Source organism: Lepidochelys kempii, chromosome 8, assembly GCF_965140285.1.
Source record: "Lepidochelys kempii isolate rLepKem1 chromosome 8, rLepKem1.hap1, whole genome shotgun sequence".
Lineage (NCBI taxonomy): Eukaryota > Metazoa > Chordata > Testudines > Cheloniidae > Lepidochelys > Lepidochelys kempii.
In genome coordinates this window covers 95,364,609-95,384,226 of record NC_136387.1, presented here as the reverse complement: position 1 = coordinate 95,384,226, position 19,618 = coordinate 95,364,609, and the positions used below count along the sequence as shown (strand labels likewise).

Below are 19,618 nucleotides of genomic sequence, written 5' to 3'. Positions count from 1 at the left end.
TGTGTGTGCTCATCTGGTTCTAGGGCTGGAGGAACCCAACCCTGGGGAACCTAGGTCCTGCAGGGTAGCTCCACTGGGAGGGGACTTGCAGAAGGAAGGAGTAGAGCTCCATATGAACACACAAATGACATAAGTAGTACAGTAAGTCCTCATTTAAAGTCATCCTGGTTAATGTTGTTACATTGCTGATCAGTTCGGGAACATGCTCATTTAAAGTTGTGCAATGTTTCCTTATAACATCCTTCGGCAGCCGCCTGCTTTGTCCACTGCTTGCAGGAGGAGCAGCCCGTTGCAGCTGGCTGGCGGGGGCTTGAACCCAAGTGGACCAGTAGCCCCATTATCAGCTCCCTGCTCCCCTAAGTTCCCTGTACAGCAGCCGCCCAGCAATGGCAGTTCAGCTGTCCCTCCCCCACTGCCATGTGCTGCTCCTGCCCTCTGCCTTGGAACAGCTCTCCAGAGCCTCCTGCTTGCTTGGTGGGGGGGGGGAGACGGAGGTAATGTCAGGGTTTCCCCCTGCTCCTGCACCCCGCTTACCCCATCTCCATAGAGCAGAAGGGACAACACAGGGTTCAGGACCAAGCGAGCTTCCTGGCAGGAGCTGTGGTCTCAGCTTGCTGATTAATTTAACAAGGTAGGGTACTTAAGAGTGGTGTCAGCATGCTTAAAGGGGAAACGCGCACCTCTCTCACACGCACAGGGTGCGTCTGTCTGCCATGCTGTCTCCCCTCCCTCCATTCATTCTGCCTTGAGAATGGCAACAAGGAGTGGGCTTAGCCAATTGTGGGCTTAGCCAATTACTAGTTAATCATTTCGCAGTAAGGCATTCCCTGGGAAATATCCCACCCTCTGACTCCACCACCTCAACCAAGCTTCACAATCATCATCACTGTGTACAGTATTTACTTGTTTGTTTAAAACTTATACTGTGTGTGCGTGCATATATATCACACACACTATACAGTCTTTTGTCTGGCAAAAAAAAATTCCCTGGAACCTAATCCCTCCATTTACATTCATTCTTATGGGGAAATTGGATTCACTTAAAGTTGCATTTTTCAGAAACATAACCACAACATTAGGTGAGGAGTTACTGTACATTAATAGAATTACAGAACCCCAACCCTCAAACACCCCGAAGAGTAACCCTAATAAATGAGCATACCCAAAAGTAACGGGCACATCTGGTAACAGGGGTTGCCAGGACTAGCTTAGACATGCTAGGGCCCAAGCCCAAGGGCTTCAGCCCTGGGCATCAGGGCTTAGGTTATAGGCCCCCTGCCTGGGGCTGAAGCCCTTGGGCTTTGGTTTTGGGCCCTCACCTGGGACTGCGGGGCATGGGCTTTGCCCCCTCTCCACCCCCAAAGGCAGTGGGGCTTGGGCAGGCTCAGGCTTGGGACCCCCTCTTGGGGTCCTGTAGTAATTTTTGTTGTCAGAAGGGGTCCCAGTGCAATGAAGTTTGAGAACCCCTGGCATAAGGGATTTCCAAAAGGTACCATTTAACACAACAGGTGATTTTTAGACGTTCAAAAGAAAGAAAAAAACCATGGACTATTAGACATGTGAAGCAAATGAGATATTTTTGCAGAACCGGCCATACCATCTTTTCCAGGACTAATCACAGCTTTCCTTACACTGCCCATTAATCCTTTAGAAATGCATCTTTAAACAAGACAGGAGAAGTTGGACAGGAAGAGTTGGGTTGATTCACATTTTTAAAAATCATTTAAACCATTAAAAAAAAAACCCAGTGCTTTATTTTACATACAGACACAATCTAATGATCTAGTATTCTTACCCCAGCAGCCGCCATAAGGGGGACAGACACCTTTTGAAACCTATATATGAATGCAAAGGGGGGGTGGGGGGGGTGGAATTGGTTTTTGTGTTTTTTTCAAATCTCGTGACCAAAGAGCGATTTTTCTCGATACTTCTCGCCCTCTCAAGTTCAGCTTGAAGGAGGTTGTGCAGACAGAATAATGCCACAAAAAGTATGTAGCGACAGTCAACTAGATTTAAGTTCATTTTCTGTAGCTTGAGGCCAAAATCGACTAAAGTGGTTCTGGTGATCAAGTTTTCTGCAATTCCCCATTCTATGTATTAGCTATTTGACGGAAATTCACTGCGGTATTTAAACTGGCAGTCATCACAGCTAACTCAAATTGTATTGGCTTTCACAATGTTGAAATGCTGAACTGCAACCATCAATCGGCCAATTCTGAGATAACGTGGTGGTTGAAATTCTCTGTCATGCTGTACAATCCCTTTGTAGCTCACCGGCTCAGAAGATGCACAATGAAACCTGCAACAAGAGTGTCTGGCAACACAGCGCACACTGTAATATGAGTGTGCTTACAGAGGGGCTTTGCCTAGAAGCAAGATAAAGGCAGCCGTGCCAACAACAGTAACCTCCAGAGAGAATATAACATTTTCTATTGGAAATGCACACAAAAATACTGAAACTGGAGACAGATTTTGGATATTTCTCCCTCACACTCCCTTTTGATGTTTTCACAACCCCAAAATGAAGCAGAGAATAAAATGTATCCAATTCGACCAGATTCCCACTGCACGCAAGATCCAAAAAATAAAGTACATTAATTGATAAGGATTGCATACAAAGTTCAGACAAGGTCAAATTAGAAGAGTCCACTGGAAATCAACGTATGCGGCTTAAAATGAACATAATTTTTAATGCTTTTTACTATTGGATCAACTGTTTCTGTAGATGTTGTGGAATAGGCTGGCTATAGCAAAGCTACAGACAAGAATAATTTATTGAGGAGTGTTGGCTTTTCACACACACTGGAAAGCTACAGTGTTTGGCTTGGTCTGGATAGAATAATGACCCCTAACACAATCCCGCTCTTATACATTACGCTCCCACTACCAGGTATTATGGCACAGCATCTCATCCAAAGCACAGCATCTTTCAAACTAAGCGAAGAGCTCAAACTCTGTGGAAACGGCATTTCCTAACCAGGTGAGGACCTGGGTTAATCAAGACGTCATGAAAAGTCGTGAGAGACTGAAGCGAAAGAGTGATTTTTATTTAAATATTAAAATGTGATGGGGGAAATTGGTAATTTCTCCTGCTGCTACTATTAGTTTTCATAAGGTTATATTGGGAAGTGAAATGGAAATTACACAGCATGCAAATACCACACTTAACGCTCTGCTAATGAAGCATGCTGCTGCTCTTACTCCGAGCGTGTGTTCCCTAAGCCAGCTGATCTTGAGAGATGTGCCTCTTCATGTGGCCAAATGACCACACCTCCAAGGTAAACAATGGGAAAGCAGCATGGAAGGGAAACTTTCCAAGTTTGAAGTGTATTTCAAACTGGTGTATGATTTCTGTGCTAGGCACCAGGCATGAGCGGTTCTAAGACCAAAACATCTAGAGCTGATTATTTTACAGTGCTCCATTTACACAAAGGTGAAAGTTGAGAGTAGTCCACAAGTGTATATCGGAGCAACTGCAAAGTCTATTGGTAAATAAATGTCGTTTTATGCATTGCAGACATGTGCAACCTCCAAAAACCAAGTTCTGTAATTGGTGATGATTAAACAATGTTCTACAAATCTGTGACATGCTGTATAATGGGTTATTTTTACCACATCCAACACACACTATTAGTTATCTGGCCACTCTGTTCATGATTTGCAAACCGCACAGGAACAGTACTGCCAGCCCCTTCACACTCAATGAGCAAGGGATAAGGAATCAAACCCTGATTCGAACCACTGAGCAGCCCCATAACTTTAGGTCATGCAAGATTTGCAGGCAGTTCTTCACACATTTTCAACACTCCTTTCAGCTTCAGCAACAGATGTTCTGCTTTGGAACAGTAATTTAAGAGGAAGTTCAGAAGGTGACAAGAGCCTCCATTTAGACTTCGGCGCTCCTTAGTAACCCTGAGGGGATAAATTTTCCCCCGACTCCACCTCCCCAAACAAGAATATCCTCTGCCTCCTCATCCTTCCACATATTACATAAACAAAGACTGGGACGAACACCACCCTACAACCGAACTCCCAATGGAAAAGACCAGTGCGTCAACAAGAGACAGCTTTGGTGTTGCCATTAAAGGAGAATCTAGCATCACTGCCCCATGAACGTGCTATGTCTCTCTGCATTTTCAGAGCACTCACACAAGAGCCATGGGCCATGTACCTGTCTCTCAGAGAAACGGGTTCCTATTCACATAAAAAGGTTATCGTTTGCTCTCTTTCTTTGGTCAATATTTAAGTTTTATACAGGTAGTTTCCTCACCCTGTAAAGTACACTACATTCTCCTGCTGTGAAAACATTGATTCTTGAGGAAAAAACCCTTAAGCATCTGCAGTAAGCAACAACGTGAAGCAGAAACGTAATCAACCACTTTAAGGCCAATGAGAGGATGATGAGAATAAACTGTAAGTAAGAGAAGGGAGAGGAATGGGGAGAAAGCAAATCTTCTTATGAGTCTTCATAATAAAACTAAAAAGGTAAAGTATTAGGGCTGTTATGAAACTGTATTACACTGAGAATCAAAAAACAATCAGGATTGTGTCTATTTGCTGTAAGCTTAAAGCAACATGTATTAAAGAAGTCTGTGACTCTAATGCACTCATGCCTATTGTTAGAATTATTACCAAGCTAAAAAAGATTAATTTCTCTAAATACACTAAATCCTCAGACACTATTGTAAGGCTGCTGCTAGCATTGCTATATCTTGGCTGTGAATACCATCAAGCACACCTTTGTTGTGCATGTAAGACCCACCCCAAAAAAAATCTGGCTTGCTGTGCCAATCATGGAGTCTTAACACAGTCAGGAAACTGAAAATTACAGAAGAGATGCTTCAAGAATAACTGTCCACTAGGACACAGCTGCAATCTCCAGCAGAGTTTTCAGGAACTTGAGTTATCAAAGTTAGCCTTAATATGAAAGGTCTGCTGGCAAGTAGTCAGTCACTTTGTATCTCATGCTCTTGATTATGAAGTCTAAGCTTTTAATTCAATCTATCTAAAAAACAATACATGAAGGACCTTGCCACATCATTTGAAATATTCTGAAATCTGCAGTGCATACGGAATGGCACATGTGATACAAGAGTATTCACCAATGGTCAGCAAGTCACAAAACAAAATTCCAAGGAAGAGAGGAAAAATCACAGTAGAACACACAGACCCAAGGAAATCAGAGCAATTTCTGCCGGTTTCCCCTTGTATTTCTCTAGGGGACAGCTCAGCAATTCCCGATTGGCTTATATCAAGGGGGAATTCTACTTCTGCATCCTGAACCACTATTGAGACATTTATTTTTTAACCGGTTCTGAAAACATGTGCTAGCTTGATGGAAACACCACCTTTAACACATTCACAGCAAATATTTTCAAACAGCACTTCACTATTTATATCCCATGAGCTTTCATGCTTTGCCACCCCAGCAACAAATGCCTCACCAGGCAACGGATGGAGCAGTTGGAGGTCTTTAGTGTGGTCTGGAACTCATCCACTGCGTCATATTTACAGGACAAAACCTTACATATGTTCTAAAGGAGACTGGCAGATGCACAGGCAGGTTCACGGCAGTAACAACAGGAAAGGAAAAGGTTCTGTACCATTTTCTCCTGAAGATACTATGAGAGCTGGACAGGAAGAAGAGGGCTGCTGTTGCTGATAGTAAAATGAAGCTCACTGACATTTTCCTGTAGCAACCTAGCCCAAGCTTGCATCAATTCCTCAGTTCACATTCCACGGTCACTATCCTAACAACTTATGTTCAAGTTCATGTGAATGCTAGAGTCTTAATTGAGCAGTCTCGTCTGCCCAGGAGCATTTCCCCTCTCCACAGCTCCACCCTTTATTACCCTGGATTCCGCCCTGGAAGAGGTCATGGTAGAAGTGACACTGATGACAGAGGAAGATTCCCACTAGTCAAGTCTGATTTAAGTGCCAAATTGTTTCATAAAACACTCAGAGCACCAGCAAGATTATCTGGCTACTGCAGTTTTAAAGGTGTACCTCGGAGGCCATGCTGATATGACCTGATCCAAAAAGAACAAAGTCTGCTCTTATCAAGCATCTTAAAATCCTTCCACTCTGAAATCACCACTGCCAACAAGCCAGGGTCTTTAGAACAATTCCATCCCAGAGACTGACAATTTGCAAAGTTTGCCTAGGAGTACACATAACAGTCAGCCTAACATGTCCACCAACAGTTTCAGAAGGCTGCAAAGCCTCAAGCAACAGCAGCCCTGTGACTTCTAGTCATGGAGTTGCTCAGGAAGCATTTTGCCCTGTATTACCGGAAAAAAAAAAAAAAGCCAGCTGCCGATACCCTTATTATGCACATCTGTTATTTACCTGGGATCCCCTGGACATAAATCTGAAGAACAAACAGTCACTGCTTCACATCCAATCCCAGAATATAGCCTGTCCAACCTGTTCACTCCCAACCAATACCTAAATCATTTTCAAATAATTTCTCTCTTCCAGACACTCCACAGCCCTTAAAAACCAGACCTTCAACAAAAACGGGTTAAATAAAAAGACTGCAATGCAGTCTTAATGAAATGAAGTACCTTTATATTGATATTTTTGAGACAGGATTATTGGACGTCCAGCGCAAGCTTCCTAGTAGCCCTAAGTGCACTTTGTCTGCAATGAGTGGAGAGTCCGTGCCCCCCCCCGCCACTAAAGAAACTGCACTTTGAAGATTTCCCCCTTTTCAGATCCATAGATTACATACCAGCCTTTTTGTTGCACAGAAAAAGGTAAAGGAGATGTCCTCAACATAAGAAATCTCAGTAGTGCTCCCCCAAAGCACAGCTACAGTAATGCTTTGGTGTCCATTGTTATACAAAACTACTTAATTCCACCAATAGTCGGAATACCTTTAAGCACTCAAGATAAACATCTGAACTAATTTACATAATTGCAACATTATGGAATACTGTTCAACCAAGTCAGAACACTCGTGATTTAAAAAAAAAAAAGTACGGCCAGTTGGCTAAGTTTGCTTTTGGTGTGTTGAAGAGGATCAAGCTATCTGACCCCCTAATTACAACAAGGATTAAAAATTGGTTACTCACGTAATCATGAAAGGCTTTTGCTTCACTTGAATGTTCACAAGTATCTCGCCTTTCAGGAGCTGCACAGTAAAGGTCCCAAAATACACTGCATGGCAGAAAAAGCAAAACAGGATCCAGTTACTAATTATTACCTATATACTAAACAGCAAATATACAGGGCCATAGTACAAACTGTGCCAACAGTTCAGTAAAGGTAAACAGCTTTCCACCTCAATTGGCCTGTAGTCGAGAACATTTAAAGTCCATCAGAATCATGCATCCCATTTCATTCCATTCAAACCTTCTAGCAACAACTCCAAATAAAAGCATTTCAAACTGGGTCACCTTAAACATTTTAAGAGACAAATTTAGTCCTGGTAACAGTTACAGTGAGCTGGCAATCTGCTGAAATGAAGAAAGGTAATTCATGGACTTCTAAAACCTCAATTTAAGAGGTTATCAACATTGTCATCTCAGGATGCCTCTTCTCTCCTACCCCCAAAAGGTGTTCCAGTAACCAGCTGTTTCAGCTTGTTCAAACCTCCTTTCTACACTTAAAATTTTGAGCAACCCTTTACAAGAATCCAGTCTGGAGCTTCAAGTTCCAGTGTTCATCTACTGAACCTCGAAATAACGTTTCTCACATGTAGGAAGTATTCCCACAATGAGTACAACCCAAACACAGAAATTTCACTTTGGCATGGGAAGCCATACATAAAACTCTCTTTGATCGCTTTGGTGTTGACTGCGCACAGGATTTCTAGTTAAGAACATCTCAAAGCGCCCCTAGACTACTCTCCCTCAGATACAGAGAGCCCCACTCAGCATAGCATGTAGGTACTGACTCATTACTTCTTGTTGACCTGCACTGATTGCAGGGCAGCATCTTGCCACTTGAGAGCCTGAAAGTTGACTGGATGGCAATCCAGTGACAGTATTAGCATATATATGGCAGCAGGCAGAGAGAATCCCGTTTTGCAGGATCCAAAAGCCTTCATTCTATACCATGTTCCCCGAACCCTTCTTCTTTAACCATGTTACCCAACATGCAGGCAGGGGCAGAAGTTAGACTGCCTATGTATGCAACATAACCCAATTCCCTCCACAGGTCCAGTAATACCACAGATCTGATCTTCCGAGACGAGTCTACGCTATATGCTTTGTATGTCATAAGCATCCTGCACTAAGTTGGCAAATGCAATTAGGAACTGGTTTTCTCAGCTTATACAACATTCTCCATGACTGGCTGCAGGGGAACTCACAGCGGCTCCAGTCTCAGCCACTCCCAAACGCAAAGTGTCTGCTCTGGAAAACTGGGAGGCGTGTATGCCTGGTTTTCCTGAATTTTGGCAATATGACCAAAATCTCTCTCAGTCTAGCCAGTATGTTTGTTTGGTTTTTTATTTAAAAAAAACAACAAAAACAAAAACAACACACCTGCCGCATGCTCACAACACTACTGCAAACTTTAAATGAAAAGGCATTTGAAATCCATTGACAGTAATTCATGGACGCAATTAGTCTTCCCTTGCTTCTCAGGGCAGAACAGTAGATTCTCCAGAAACTTAGGAGCCCTGCAAGTTTGCCACAACAAAACACCTTTGCCAAAGATAAGCCACAAAAACAGACCTCTTATTGGGTCTGTCTAACTGTTATGTCCACCAGTCGGCACTGAATGGAAAATGGCATCTCCTCCCCTCACCCAAAAAGAGCCCCCAAAAGATCAAGTCATCCTGAATCACCATCTCAAAGAAAGCAAAAGATCCTTTCTGCCCTTGCTTTAGAATGATGCAGAGGGACAGGCAAGCATTTATTTTGATACCCTGACTATCCAGTGAGAAGAAGAAAGAAACCAACAGGAAGTTCTCCCCTTCTTCCTTATAACAAAGGACAAGTTTCTACTCATGCCAAAGGAAAAAAAAATTTTATCCCTTAGTAAAAGGCCACAGTTCACCACCATACCCTGTTACTACACAGCATTTATTTATCAAATGAGACACGGATCAAGCCAAAACTTTTACCTAGGCTATTTTTTTTCTTCTTACAGACGGGTTAAAATCAAACATTTTTCTTTTATTTTTTTCAGGGGGAACTAGGAATGCACACTTACCACCACCATGAATGTAGAAACCCAGGAGGCTCTCCTAGTGTGATATTTTTTTCCCATCGGATCTACAAACAAGAAAGCGTGCAAATCGGTTAGATGAGGCGGAGCGAGAGGAGAGAGGACGCTCCTCCAAATAGCCAGGAGGCTCTGAGGCCAACTAGCAATAAATGGCAAAAGGTGATAAAAATTCAAAATGGAGGCCACAGTGGCTGCTTCTGAAAACAAAGGCTATCAGGGGAGGGGGGGGGTCAAAAATAAATAGAGACACTTACCTCTGATAAAAAGGTCTGTGCTGATTTCTGCGCTCCTACATGCAGCAAATATTCATAGACGTATAAAGCTAACCTGTAAAAGTACAGAAAGAGAGAGACACCATTACACTGGGAAATACTTCATGAAACCGTCCCACTCCGACAAAACAGTGCCTCCTCTCCTGGGAGATGCATGCCAAAACCTATGGCAGGAAAGGCCCCACCACCACCCCCAGAGTGGGAGCGATGGAAACTGCCCCTTCCTCTACCCCCCTCCCGCCCCAAAAGTTGACCCTACTTTCGTGCAGGAAACAAAATTACTTCTCAAGGCACATGCACAATCCAGCATGCAGCCAGCATCCCCAGTCACTGAGCCAGCCGCGGGCAAGCCAGAGCCCCAGCAACTCCACACACACACAAAAGGGGGGGAAAGGTTGGTTCAACCCTGGAAGTGCATGAGGAAAGCTGAGGGTATAAGGATATAGGGAAGGGGCGGGAGGACAGAATGCTTCGTCTCCAGTCCCTTTGCCCCAACCTCCTCTGCCTGCCCCAGCTTACAAACTCCAGCAGCCAGCACTAAGCCAGGGGGCCAGACGGGGCACAGAGGTGGGAGCAAGTGATCGTGCCCAAACAAAGCCCCTCGCCCCTTACACTTGCATGGACGGACAGACAGGGTCAGACAAAAGGACGCGGTGGAAGCAGCACGTCCCCGTCGTCTCGTCCCGTCCGTCCCCGTCCCCCCGCCCCGGACAGAGCAGCAGCCAAGTCTGAAAAATGCCCTAAGGGAGACCCCGTGAGAGCGGAGCCTCCAGCCCAATCCGAACCTCCAGCTCCCCGAACCCCGCTCCAACATCGGGGCTCGCCCAGCGCCGCAAGCCCCGCTTACTTTTCTCGAGCCTGCCCGTCCGAGGGCACCGCCGAGCCTTTGCCTTTGGCGAACATGGTCCGCAGTAAGGAGGAGGCGAAGCCGCCACTGGCTCTGCCGCCGCTGCCTGGGTCTCTTCGGTGCCGCTTGGTCTCCCAGCCCCGATCCCCTCGCTCTGGCTCGCCCCGGCCTTGGCTGCCTCCCCGCTGGCTCGCTCCGGCTCCAGCTGTCAAAGCCCCAGCCCCAGCCTGGCCCCCATCACCCTGGAACCGCTCCTGCCCCAGCTCCTTCCCCGGCTGCCGCCGCCGCCGCCACCACCACGGCTACTCCGAGCTCAACCGAACGTGGCTACCCTGGGATGGAACGCGGCGGGCGTCAACGTTCCACAATTGATACACGCCCCGGCCAATCGGCGACCGGCGGGGGGCGGGGCCGCCCCGCCCCCAAGCGGCGTGTTAAGGTAACACGGAGCTAAAGGCGAGAGCTGGGCTGTTCCGCGGTAGGCGGAGGCGGCCGCCTTCAGCCTGCCTCGTAAAGGGCCCCATGGGGTGTGGGGCTTCTCCTGCTGCTGGAGGCCTGGGGGTGTGCTGGTCCTGCCTACCTCACCCTCTGGCTTCCTCTTCCCTCCCAGTGTTCCCACCTATCTCCCACGTGCCCTGCCCCCTAATCCCCCCACCCACCCTTCCCCTCTTTCACACCCCACCTCCCTCTCCACCCTGTTCCACCCCTATGAGCCACCCCCGCTAGCTCCCTCGCCCTGACGCCCCGTTCCCCTACCCTCCTCTAGTCCCAAGACCCCGAGCGGCCACCCTCCCCAGCCGCCCTTTTCCACCCCTGCCCCGCCTTGCTCTTAAATCCCTTTACCCTCAGCTGCCCCCAGTCTACCCGTACCCCCCGTGTACCCCCGTGCCTCACCCCCACCCCCGCTGCTCACTTTTTTTCTTGAGGCTATTTCCCCTCGTGGGGAAGCGCTGGGTGCTCCTAGGCACCCAGCCCAAGCTGTCTCGGGGGACCATGCCACCCCGCGTCCGAATTGCCCTGCCGTTGGCAGGCGAGGACTCGGAGCGCCTCACGCCGGGGACAGGGGGGAGCCTGGCGCAGCGCCGGAGCCATCGGAAGTGACTGGGGGCGTGGGGCAGGCGCCTGCTTTTTAAACAAGGCAAACTTGAAAGTCCAGGATGAGGGAGGAAATTGACGAGGGTTCGAGCTCCGTGACCCAGGCGAGGAGCCTGGCTGGAGCCTGTCTTAACCGACAGAGCCACAGGCCAGAATTTGCAATTCATGCCTCTCTCTCCAGTGTGAAGTTAAAAACTCTTGATTGGGAGGAGGGGGGCGGGAGAGGCGGTGTTTCCAGCCCATTCCTTCATGTCTGTTTCTCTTTAAAGGTGATATAAGCTGGTTGGTACTGTCCCTTTAAAAGAGACAAGCTGAAAAAGCCGTGTACGCGCCGATTGGCTGCCTGTTTGGATATATCCTAAGGGGAGCCTTGAAACTGTTCGCCTTGGTTGATTTTTTTTTTAACTGCGCTGTTCCAATAAACAAGTAACGCCCCTCCCCCTTACATGCCTATCACCAAACAATTAGAGGCTAGGTCAGTGTCCCGGGGAAAACACAGTGGAAGTAGGGAAACTCAGCCTCCCGGTTAATCTAAGCTAAAACACCACACCAGCCCATTAAATTTCACTGCCGTTGTGCTAATGTGCATTTTTTAAAAGGGACTTTTCCACGCCAGGAAAGAGCGGTGTGTATGTGCCTGTCTGGAAAGGAGACTCTAGGTGGCTTTTTTTTTTTTTTTTGGAGTAATGTGTGCCCATGAATGCAATGGTCTCCCAAAAAATGCGAAAGCCCTAAACGCTGTGCACGCCCCTTGACTTAATCTGTTCACTGCGGGGTCACTGAGATTTATTTGGAAAGGTAACTCAAGGGGGCTGCTGAGCAGTCTACTGTGGAAACTCTTAAGTTTTAAATAAGATTTGCGTGTGTGACTGTGTGGGAGAGAAGAGGGGTGGGCATGGAGCAGGGGAGGGGGAGACACACTCTACATAGAATATAAAAGGGTTTCCAGCCATTTTTTGTATCAGGAGTAAATCGGGTTTCTCTGAGCCAGCCAGCAGTAATCAAATTAGGCTGCTACAATTGTTAGTGTGAACTTCCTTAAATCTTTGGTTTGTAAAACACAAAGGTTAGCTCTCTTATCTATCACTCACTTGTCAGCCAAGTTGTAACCATCTCTTCCCTGCCCTTTACTTGCAAGATTATTATTAGAATATGGGCTACTTGTGCCCTTTGGGTGGGGATTAGCTATGTTTGTGAGGCACATTTGGACAAAATTCAGCTACTTCCCAAGAAGAACATTTCTTCACCCTCACAGAAGACATGTGTAATTCCTGCAATGTTACTTAAATAAGGGATACTAATGCTAGTAATAATTCATTCTAAAAATAAAACAGTACCCTTTGCCCCACCACCAAAAACAAAAGCCTGGCGAGTATGGAGCAGTATTTTATGGCAAGTGTTGGCATATACTTTGGGAGCACAGCTGGTAGACGGAGATGGCTTTCAGTATGCACTACTGACTCCTGATGCCAGTCATTTGCACTCAGCCCCTTCCAATGGTCATCCTTCCAGGGATGGCTTGACTCCAGAGGCTCAGCAGACAGTGTAGGTAGCAGGTGAAGAGGAAAGGAGGGTTTCTGGTTTTTTTAAGTGCATGTAGGAAGCTCCAGGTGGAGAGTGCCAGTATCTATTTATTCCCTACAAATACTATTAAAGTAGATGGAAACAGGAGTGCGAGCTCTCAGTGCCAACCACAGAGGAGGGAGGACTGTGAGGGACTCCTCCATGTCAGGGCAAGGAGGAGTGAGATCTCTTTCTTGCTTTTATCAGAGTAGATCCTCCTCCTTACTTTAGCCCCTGGCACTTGCCTGCAGGACAGAGGGATACTGACATCATGCAGAGAGTGGACAGTTTCCCCACCCATGTTAGGAATGTCAGTTGAAGCAAACAAGAACAGCAGCAGTGGCAGGGTGGGACAACAGATCCTGTTTCTGAACCAGGGTTACTCTAAGTGGGGGGCTCTCTCTTTAGAAACTAGCTTTTTTTTAAATTTAAAGTGACATCACACTGGGGAAAACTTCAACAAAAAGATCGTGTCTTCAGGCTAAATGCTTGAGCCCGTTACCCTCTGCCCCATTTCTTTGCCATTTTTGCAGACTTCTGTTGTAGAATTTTCTGCTTTCTCCCTGACTGCCCAACTTCTGCTGGTGGATGCTGCAGTGAATCAGAGGCCGATGTTTGTGACATCACTTGGTTACCAGGGGAATTAGAATGATGTGATAGATTCAGCATTCTGACTTCACTGCAAGCCCAAGTAGGGGCATGCTGGGCTGGGAGGGAGCCAACCTTCATCTCCACTAAACATCTTCAAAAATGGGGAAAGGGATGAACTGTGAAAAATAGTAATTTATATTTTAAGTTTGTTATATTTGCAAGTTCAACCCAGGTCACCTGCAAATGCTCCGATCAAAAGCTACCTAAATGTAGTTTTATGTGTAGAATGTCCCAGACAGCACTGGTAACCGACATTCAGCACGAATAGTTTCATCCTGGTCTTCCCTGGCCTTGCCCTGTTCCATTTCCAGTCCCCCAAAGCTGCACTAGCCAGATCCTACTTCATGACATGTTATGCCAGCTAACATAGAGCCCTCCGCCACACTGGCATTTGTTATATGCTATGAAGCACATTTTAGACTGTCTTTTATTATCTCCAAAGCTATTAAAACATTCACCAAATTTGTTCAAACTGAGCAATCTAATAATAACCAGATCACTTATTGAGGGCAGGGCGGTTCCATGCTTTAGAGGGGGTTTAATGAAAATGGGGACTTCACAGCCTGGCAGCAGAAGAAATCTAATTGGCTAGTCAGAAGTCAGGCTGTACATGTATCCAGACAACCACCAGGTCACAATTCAGCCAGCAAGTCCTCCCTTAACTTAGCACATTCACCCAGTTTAATGCAAAACTTAATATTTCATTTAGACAACAGACTAGAAAACCACTCCAGGGAACAGTCCTGGATCAGTAGGATGAGATACATTTTTGGGCTTTTCCACTGAGGTTAGGTATTATTTTAAACCCTTTTGGTTTGTAAATGGCTTGATCCTGCAACCTCTAAGCACAACTTCCACTGAAAGCCAGTGGCTGAATTTTGAAAGTAGGACGTGCAGATCTCAGCAGGCAGCCAGGAGCTGAACCCTAGGATTTCCTTCTCTGCTGCTGGTTGCCCACCGTCTAGCAGCAGTTTTCCTCACACCGTTTCTGTAGAACAACTTGAAGCAATGGAAATAATCCTTTGCAGTTCTATAGCAGCTCTTGCTATGGAACTCCAAGCCTTCAATACATTTCAGAACACTACCAGGAGTTAGGTTTAAGTATTTGATTCATTGTACCGCTGGAGAATCTGAGACAAACGCAGGTTAAGTGGCTTGACCAAGGTCAAGCAACAAGTCTGTTACAGAGTCAGAAATAGCATTCGGGAGTCCTGATTCTAACCACAGTTATAATCCTTGTACCAAGCATTCTTCTCTCAAGATCAAGCTTTCAAAAGCTGTATTTTATAATCCTTACCTTTCCTTGTCTTCACCTTCCAATGGCCATTTCTATGGAAATCTGGGCATAAACAGGAACTGAAAGCCAGCAACTGAAACTAACAAGAACTGCTGCTCTCAGCTACTGGCTTATAGTTACAGTTTCCACGGGAACAGATGTTGGATCAGCACTAAAAATAAGGAAAAGGCTGGAAAGAGACCCTTTTTCACACTTTGCCTCTACCTTGATGTTGTTGTTCTGACCTCATTCTCCAAACAAGAGCCAGAAACTTGCTTTCAAAGTCTATAGCACTTCAAGCTGGTTAAAGAATTTTTCAGAATAAAATATTAACAATTATCATTTGCACTTTACAAACATTGGCCCTAACCCTGAAAACACTTACACACTTTAATAACTTTATGCACATGAGCAGTCCCATTGCTCTTGCAAACTGAGCATCATCAAGTCTCACAAAACTTCTGCAAGGTAGGCAATAACCCAGGCCCCAGTTCTGCAAATACTTACATGCAGGAGTAATTGCAGTAGTTCCATTGGAACAAATGGGATTGTTTGTGCATGTCAGTACTTGAAAGATCAGGGCCTCAAACATTTTGAATAGCAATATTTTTTTTAAAAATCTCTCTACAATGTGCTATGATCTGGTTAAAGTAACAAAAACTGTAAATGCCCCTGGAAGCTTTTAAAAAAAATTAAATAGATCTTTGCTTTAATTTGAAATCTAATTTCACAAAACACCACTAAAGTCAACACTATTTTACATGAGACCTGCCGCTCCTGGCTGGTTTAAGGCATTCAGTAAAGCTACAAACCTCCTCCGGTGGTGGTGTCCATGTAAGAAGTGACTGGAGCAAAGTTAAATCATTTTACCTGACACAATAATATGTTGTTTCAATAGAGTAACAGATTCTCACTCTTCTGCTGAATTTTGATTTGAGAACAGCTCTAGTGCAATGTGGCCCATCAGAATCTTTAGCCATAAGCGTGCAGGCTTTCTTTATACTTTGCTTTCCTGAATGGAGTCTTATAATTTAACTCTTTATCAGTGAGTAATAGGCATCCTAGCAATCTGATTGGTTGGCTCAGGTTCTGCCTCACTAAACTCCCTCTTTTTATTCTACAGTGCTGTGTGATCACAGAATATCAGGGTTGGACAGGACCTCAGGAGGTCATCTAGTCCAACCCCCTGCTCAAAGCAGGACCAATCCCAAATTTTTGCCCCAGATACCTAAATGGCCCCCTCAGGGATTGAACTCACAACTCTGGGTTTAGCAGGCCAATGCTCACACCGCTGCGCTATCCCTCCCCACAAGGCTGCTGCTGCTGCTGGGTCTTTTCAAACATGTTCCCCCAAAGGCCAGTCCAGCCAAACTGTGCCTAGGAGTGGACAGCCTGGTGAATCCAGGCTGCCTTCGCTCAGTTACAGGGTGATCAGATAGTTCCGACTGGGACCGGATGAGCAGATCTGTTTGTGGTGGAGTAGCCGTCTGTCATCCAGTTTTGATTACTGTTCTTGAGGTGATAGGGGAGCTTCTGGTTTCGACTGGTGATTGAGACACACCCTGCGGATCTCGGGGGAGACATTGTAGGTGGAGAGCCTCAACACCTCCCCGTAGAAGGACCAGGTGCTAGGAGCCCTTCAACAAAAGACTGGTTTTTCCCGTGCTCAAACAAACAAACCAAAACAGCCCCACTGCTTGCTGCTGACAACCTTTTTTGGGGGGAAAAGGTACCAAGAAGATGGTGAAGCAACATAGACAAAAACTGGACTTGGATTTCCTTGAGCCTTTTCCACCTGTTTTTGGTGTGATACGAAGCCTTCACTGATCTCCTGGTGATGGCACATATAACATTTCCACACTGAATTTTTCAGATTCATCAGCTGCCCTTGATGCTGTCAGCTGTGAGGTATTGCTGACAAGCCTCTGGATCCTGGAATAGATTGAGAGGCAGGTCCGCAAGGACAGATTAAGTTGCCCTTGAGTACGCTCCCATTTTCTCTTTCACTGGACAGAATAGCAAGAGGCGATTGGTCATCTGCCCCAGGGTCTCAAATGTAGTGCTGCAAGATTCTGTCTACCATCCTCCCTGTTTAGGCCACTAGGGCAAATAGCGAGATGATTCGCCATCAGAAGATACAGCAGGTACAGTCATCTCTACGTTGCTGCTTCATTGGACCTGAACACTATCCCAGTGTCTAGCAAAACTGGGTTACAGATGGGAAGTAGCTGGCTGAAGTTCAGCTGGGATACAACAGGAATAATATTGGCTGCTTGGGGCAAAGAGGCAATGACAGAAGTAATGGATCTTCAAGTGTGTGCCTGCTGTTTATTTCTAAAGATTCCAATGCTGAGGTTTTATCCAATGCTGGGTTGCTGCTGGAAGTACAGCTAGCTATGTCATTTCAGCTGTGCTTGGCTAGAAGGTGTCAGACAGAAACTTTGCCTTGATTAGCCACACCTTTGTCACCCCATAGTGGATTACTGCAGCATGCTTTTCATTGGGCTGTCCCTGATGATCGCTATGATTTCATCTAGTGTGGAAGGCAGCCGCCCCCTCCTCACTCCTCCCTTAGTTTCCCACTTCTGCAGCCTAATGATCACATTAGTTTATAAACCAGAATTCTGGACACAACTGCCAATAAAGATTGGAAGGAATTGAAATAACATTTTACCATAGATATGAAACTTACTTCGGTAGCTCTATAAAGTTTAAACAGGAAATCAAAGTTTAAACAGAAGACCAGCAAGTGTATCTAGCATGGTCATGTAAGCCTGTATCAATTGTCTCATGTACAGTCAAGCTCTGGTGAATCTAGAAAAAGCTCAGTTAAGTTATTTCCCTAGCACAGGTTTCTCCTTGTTGGGTATTTTCTAGGGCCTTGCTTGGTTTTAAATAATGAAAGCAACAGGACTGCTTAAAAATGCTCTAATCATTTTAGCTGCTTTTCTCTGAAGTCCACTGCTCTTGGTTTCAACTGCCTCTCTTGAACCTGCTGCCATGTTGCGCACGTTTCTCTTCCCTCCTTTTAAAAGAGCTGAGAATGCTATGAGAATGTGCCATTGCCTTACGAATAAGAAGGGCAAAAGCAAGACTGGAATTCAGTCTACTTGCCTGAGAGAAAGAGAAGAACACACAAGCAGCAGCGGCTCCCAGTTGCAAAATGGCCACTCTAGGATTGTAGCTTCTACTTCTTGTGTTTCATGGCACAGCAGACTCCCTAGCTGAGTCCATGGCAGCTAAGCACAATTCAAGAATTAAAATATGTCACCTTCCCAATGTTCTTGAAGAATTTCATTATTGCTTTTTTTTATAGGGCCCCATTTTCCTGATGCTCTTACTAGGCATTGCAGAGAAATTTTGATACCGGAAGGCTTCTAAGTTTTTCTTATAAATACCCCCTTTCAATGGTAAATGCTTTGCACACCCAAATGAGATGATCAACCATTTCCTGGACCTTGCACCTCCCACATAATCCATTTTTGCCTTTGTTTATTGGAAACAAATTACTATTTAAGCCACAATGGCCATTTCAAATGCCAAATAGAGCCACTTCATGCTTTCTCTCAGGGTCTTGGAGTATCTCAGCATTTTCCACTCTTGGGCATGTTTCACGGAATCGTTTCCCCTTTGTTTCTTTTGCCTGTGTTTCCTGCCATTCCTCTGTTAACTCATTTTTAATTAGATTTTGAAACTCCACTTTATTTAAAGGGAATCTCTAAATCAGCTTGCTCCTTTTTAACAGCATTTTTTGCCGCTTTGTCTGCTGGCTCATTGCCTACTACCCCTACGTGTGCTATTACAGTAGACCCTCCGAATGGAGCTTGTTTGTAACTCTGAAATGTTGGTAACTGGACAAAATGTTATGGTTGTTCTTTCAAAAGTTTACAACTGACCATTGACTTAATGCAGCTTTGAACTTTCTTCTGCGTAGTAAACTTTTTGACTGGTCTGTTCATAAGTCTGGTGTCTGTAACTCTGAAGTTCTACTGTACTATGATTATACCCAACTGTGTCAATTCTGTTGTTAACAGTAATATTGCACTAAGTGTATCATTTCTGCTATCTGAAGGGCTATTTCTGATTGGCAGTAGTGATTGCCAAGATGACCGTGGCAGTTGGGTGTACATCTCTGACCCAATTTAATGTAAGCATTATCCCTGCCAGTTCAGCCATCAAAACGGCTACAAAATTTGATAGCCTTACAGCTTTCTTGATTCTGAGTGTAGGAATACACAATGCTTCTCCCACTCTTCCTGCACATTTAACACTTCTTTTCTTCTTTCAGTTTCATTATATAATTCCATATCTACCTCAGGAGGTATAATTTTCCAATTATAAAGCATTTGTCCACAGCTATAGATTTTAACCTCTTTTAGGCCTTTCTTTTCACTAAGATCCTTTGTCCACACTTTAACCCTACTGATGTGAGGCATATTGATTTTTTTCCCTACACGTCGACCACTTATGTCCCAGCATTCATTGTATGTTATCTTCATGTTACCATCTTCACTGTTTCCAATGATTTTGGCCCAAAAGGTTAGGGTTGTAGCTGTTTGGCTCAGCCAGATTTAAAGGGCCAGCCACAGAAAGGCATCATATAAAGGCAACCTTGTAGTGAGGGAGCATCAGAAAATATGTAAAAAGAAAAGGAGTACTTGTGGCACCTTAGAGACTAACCAATTTATTTGAGCATAAGCTTTCGTGAGCTACAGCTCACTTCATCGGATGCAT

General features: G+C 45.2%; 1 protein-coding gene across 5 annotated transcripts in view; it reads right to left on the bottom strand.

Annotated features, from left to right (window-relative positions):
* SSBP3 (single stranded DNA binding protein 3) overlaps positions 1-10,881 on the bottom strand; it is a 136,781-nt gene extending 125,900 nt beyond the window's left edge. Inside the window, exons 1-4 of one of the 5 annotated variants that reach the window (XM_073357617.2) lie at positions 10,300-10,881; positions 9,435-9,507; positions 9,166-9,227; positions 7,077-7,161 (exon numbers count right to left, since the gene is read on the bottom strand). In XM_073357617.2, the coding sequence (XP_073213718.1) occupies positions 7,077-7,161; positions 9,166-9,227; positions 9,435-9,507; positions 10,300-10,355 (276 nt within the window). In that variant the 5' untranslated portion in view covers positions 10,356-10,881. The remainder of the gene's footprint in view (positions 1-7,076; positions 7,162-9,165; positions 9,228-9,434; positions 9,508-10,299) is intronic. The other 4 variants (XM_073357616.2, XM_073357618.2, XM_073357614.2 and 1 more) reach the window with 4 other exon arrangements.
* Between the last annotated feature and the right edge of the window lie 8,737 nt (positions 10,882-19,618).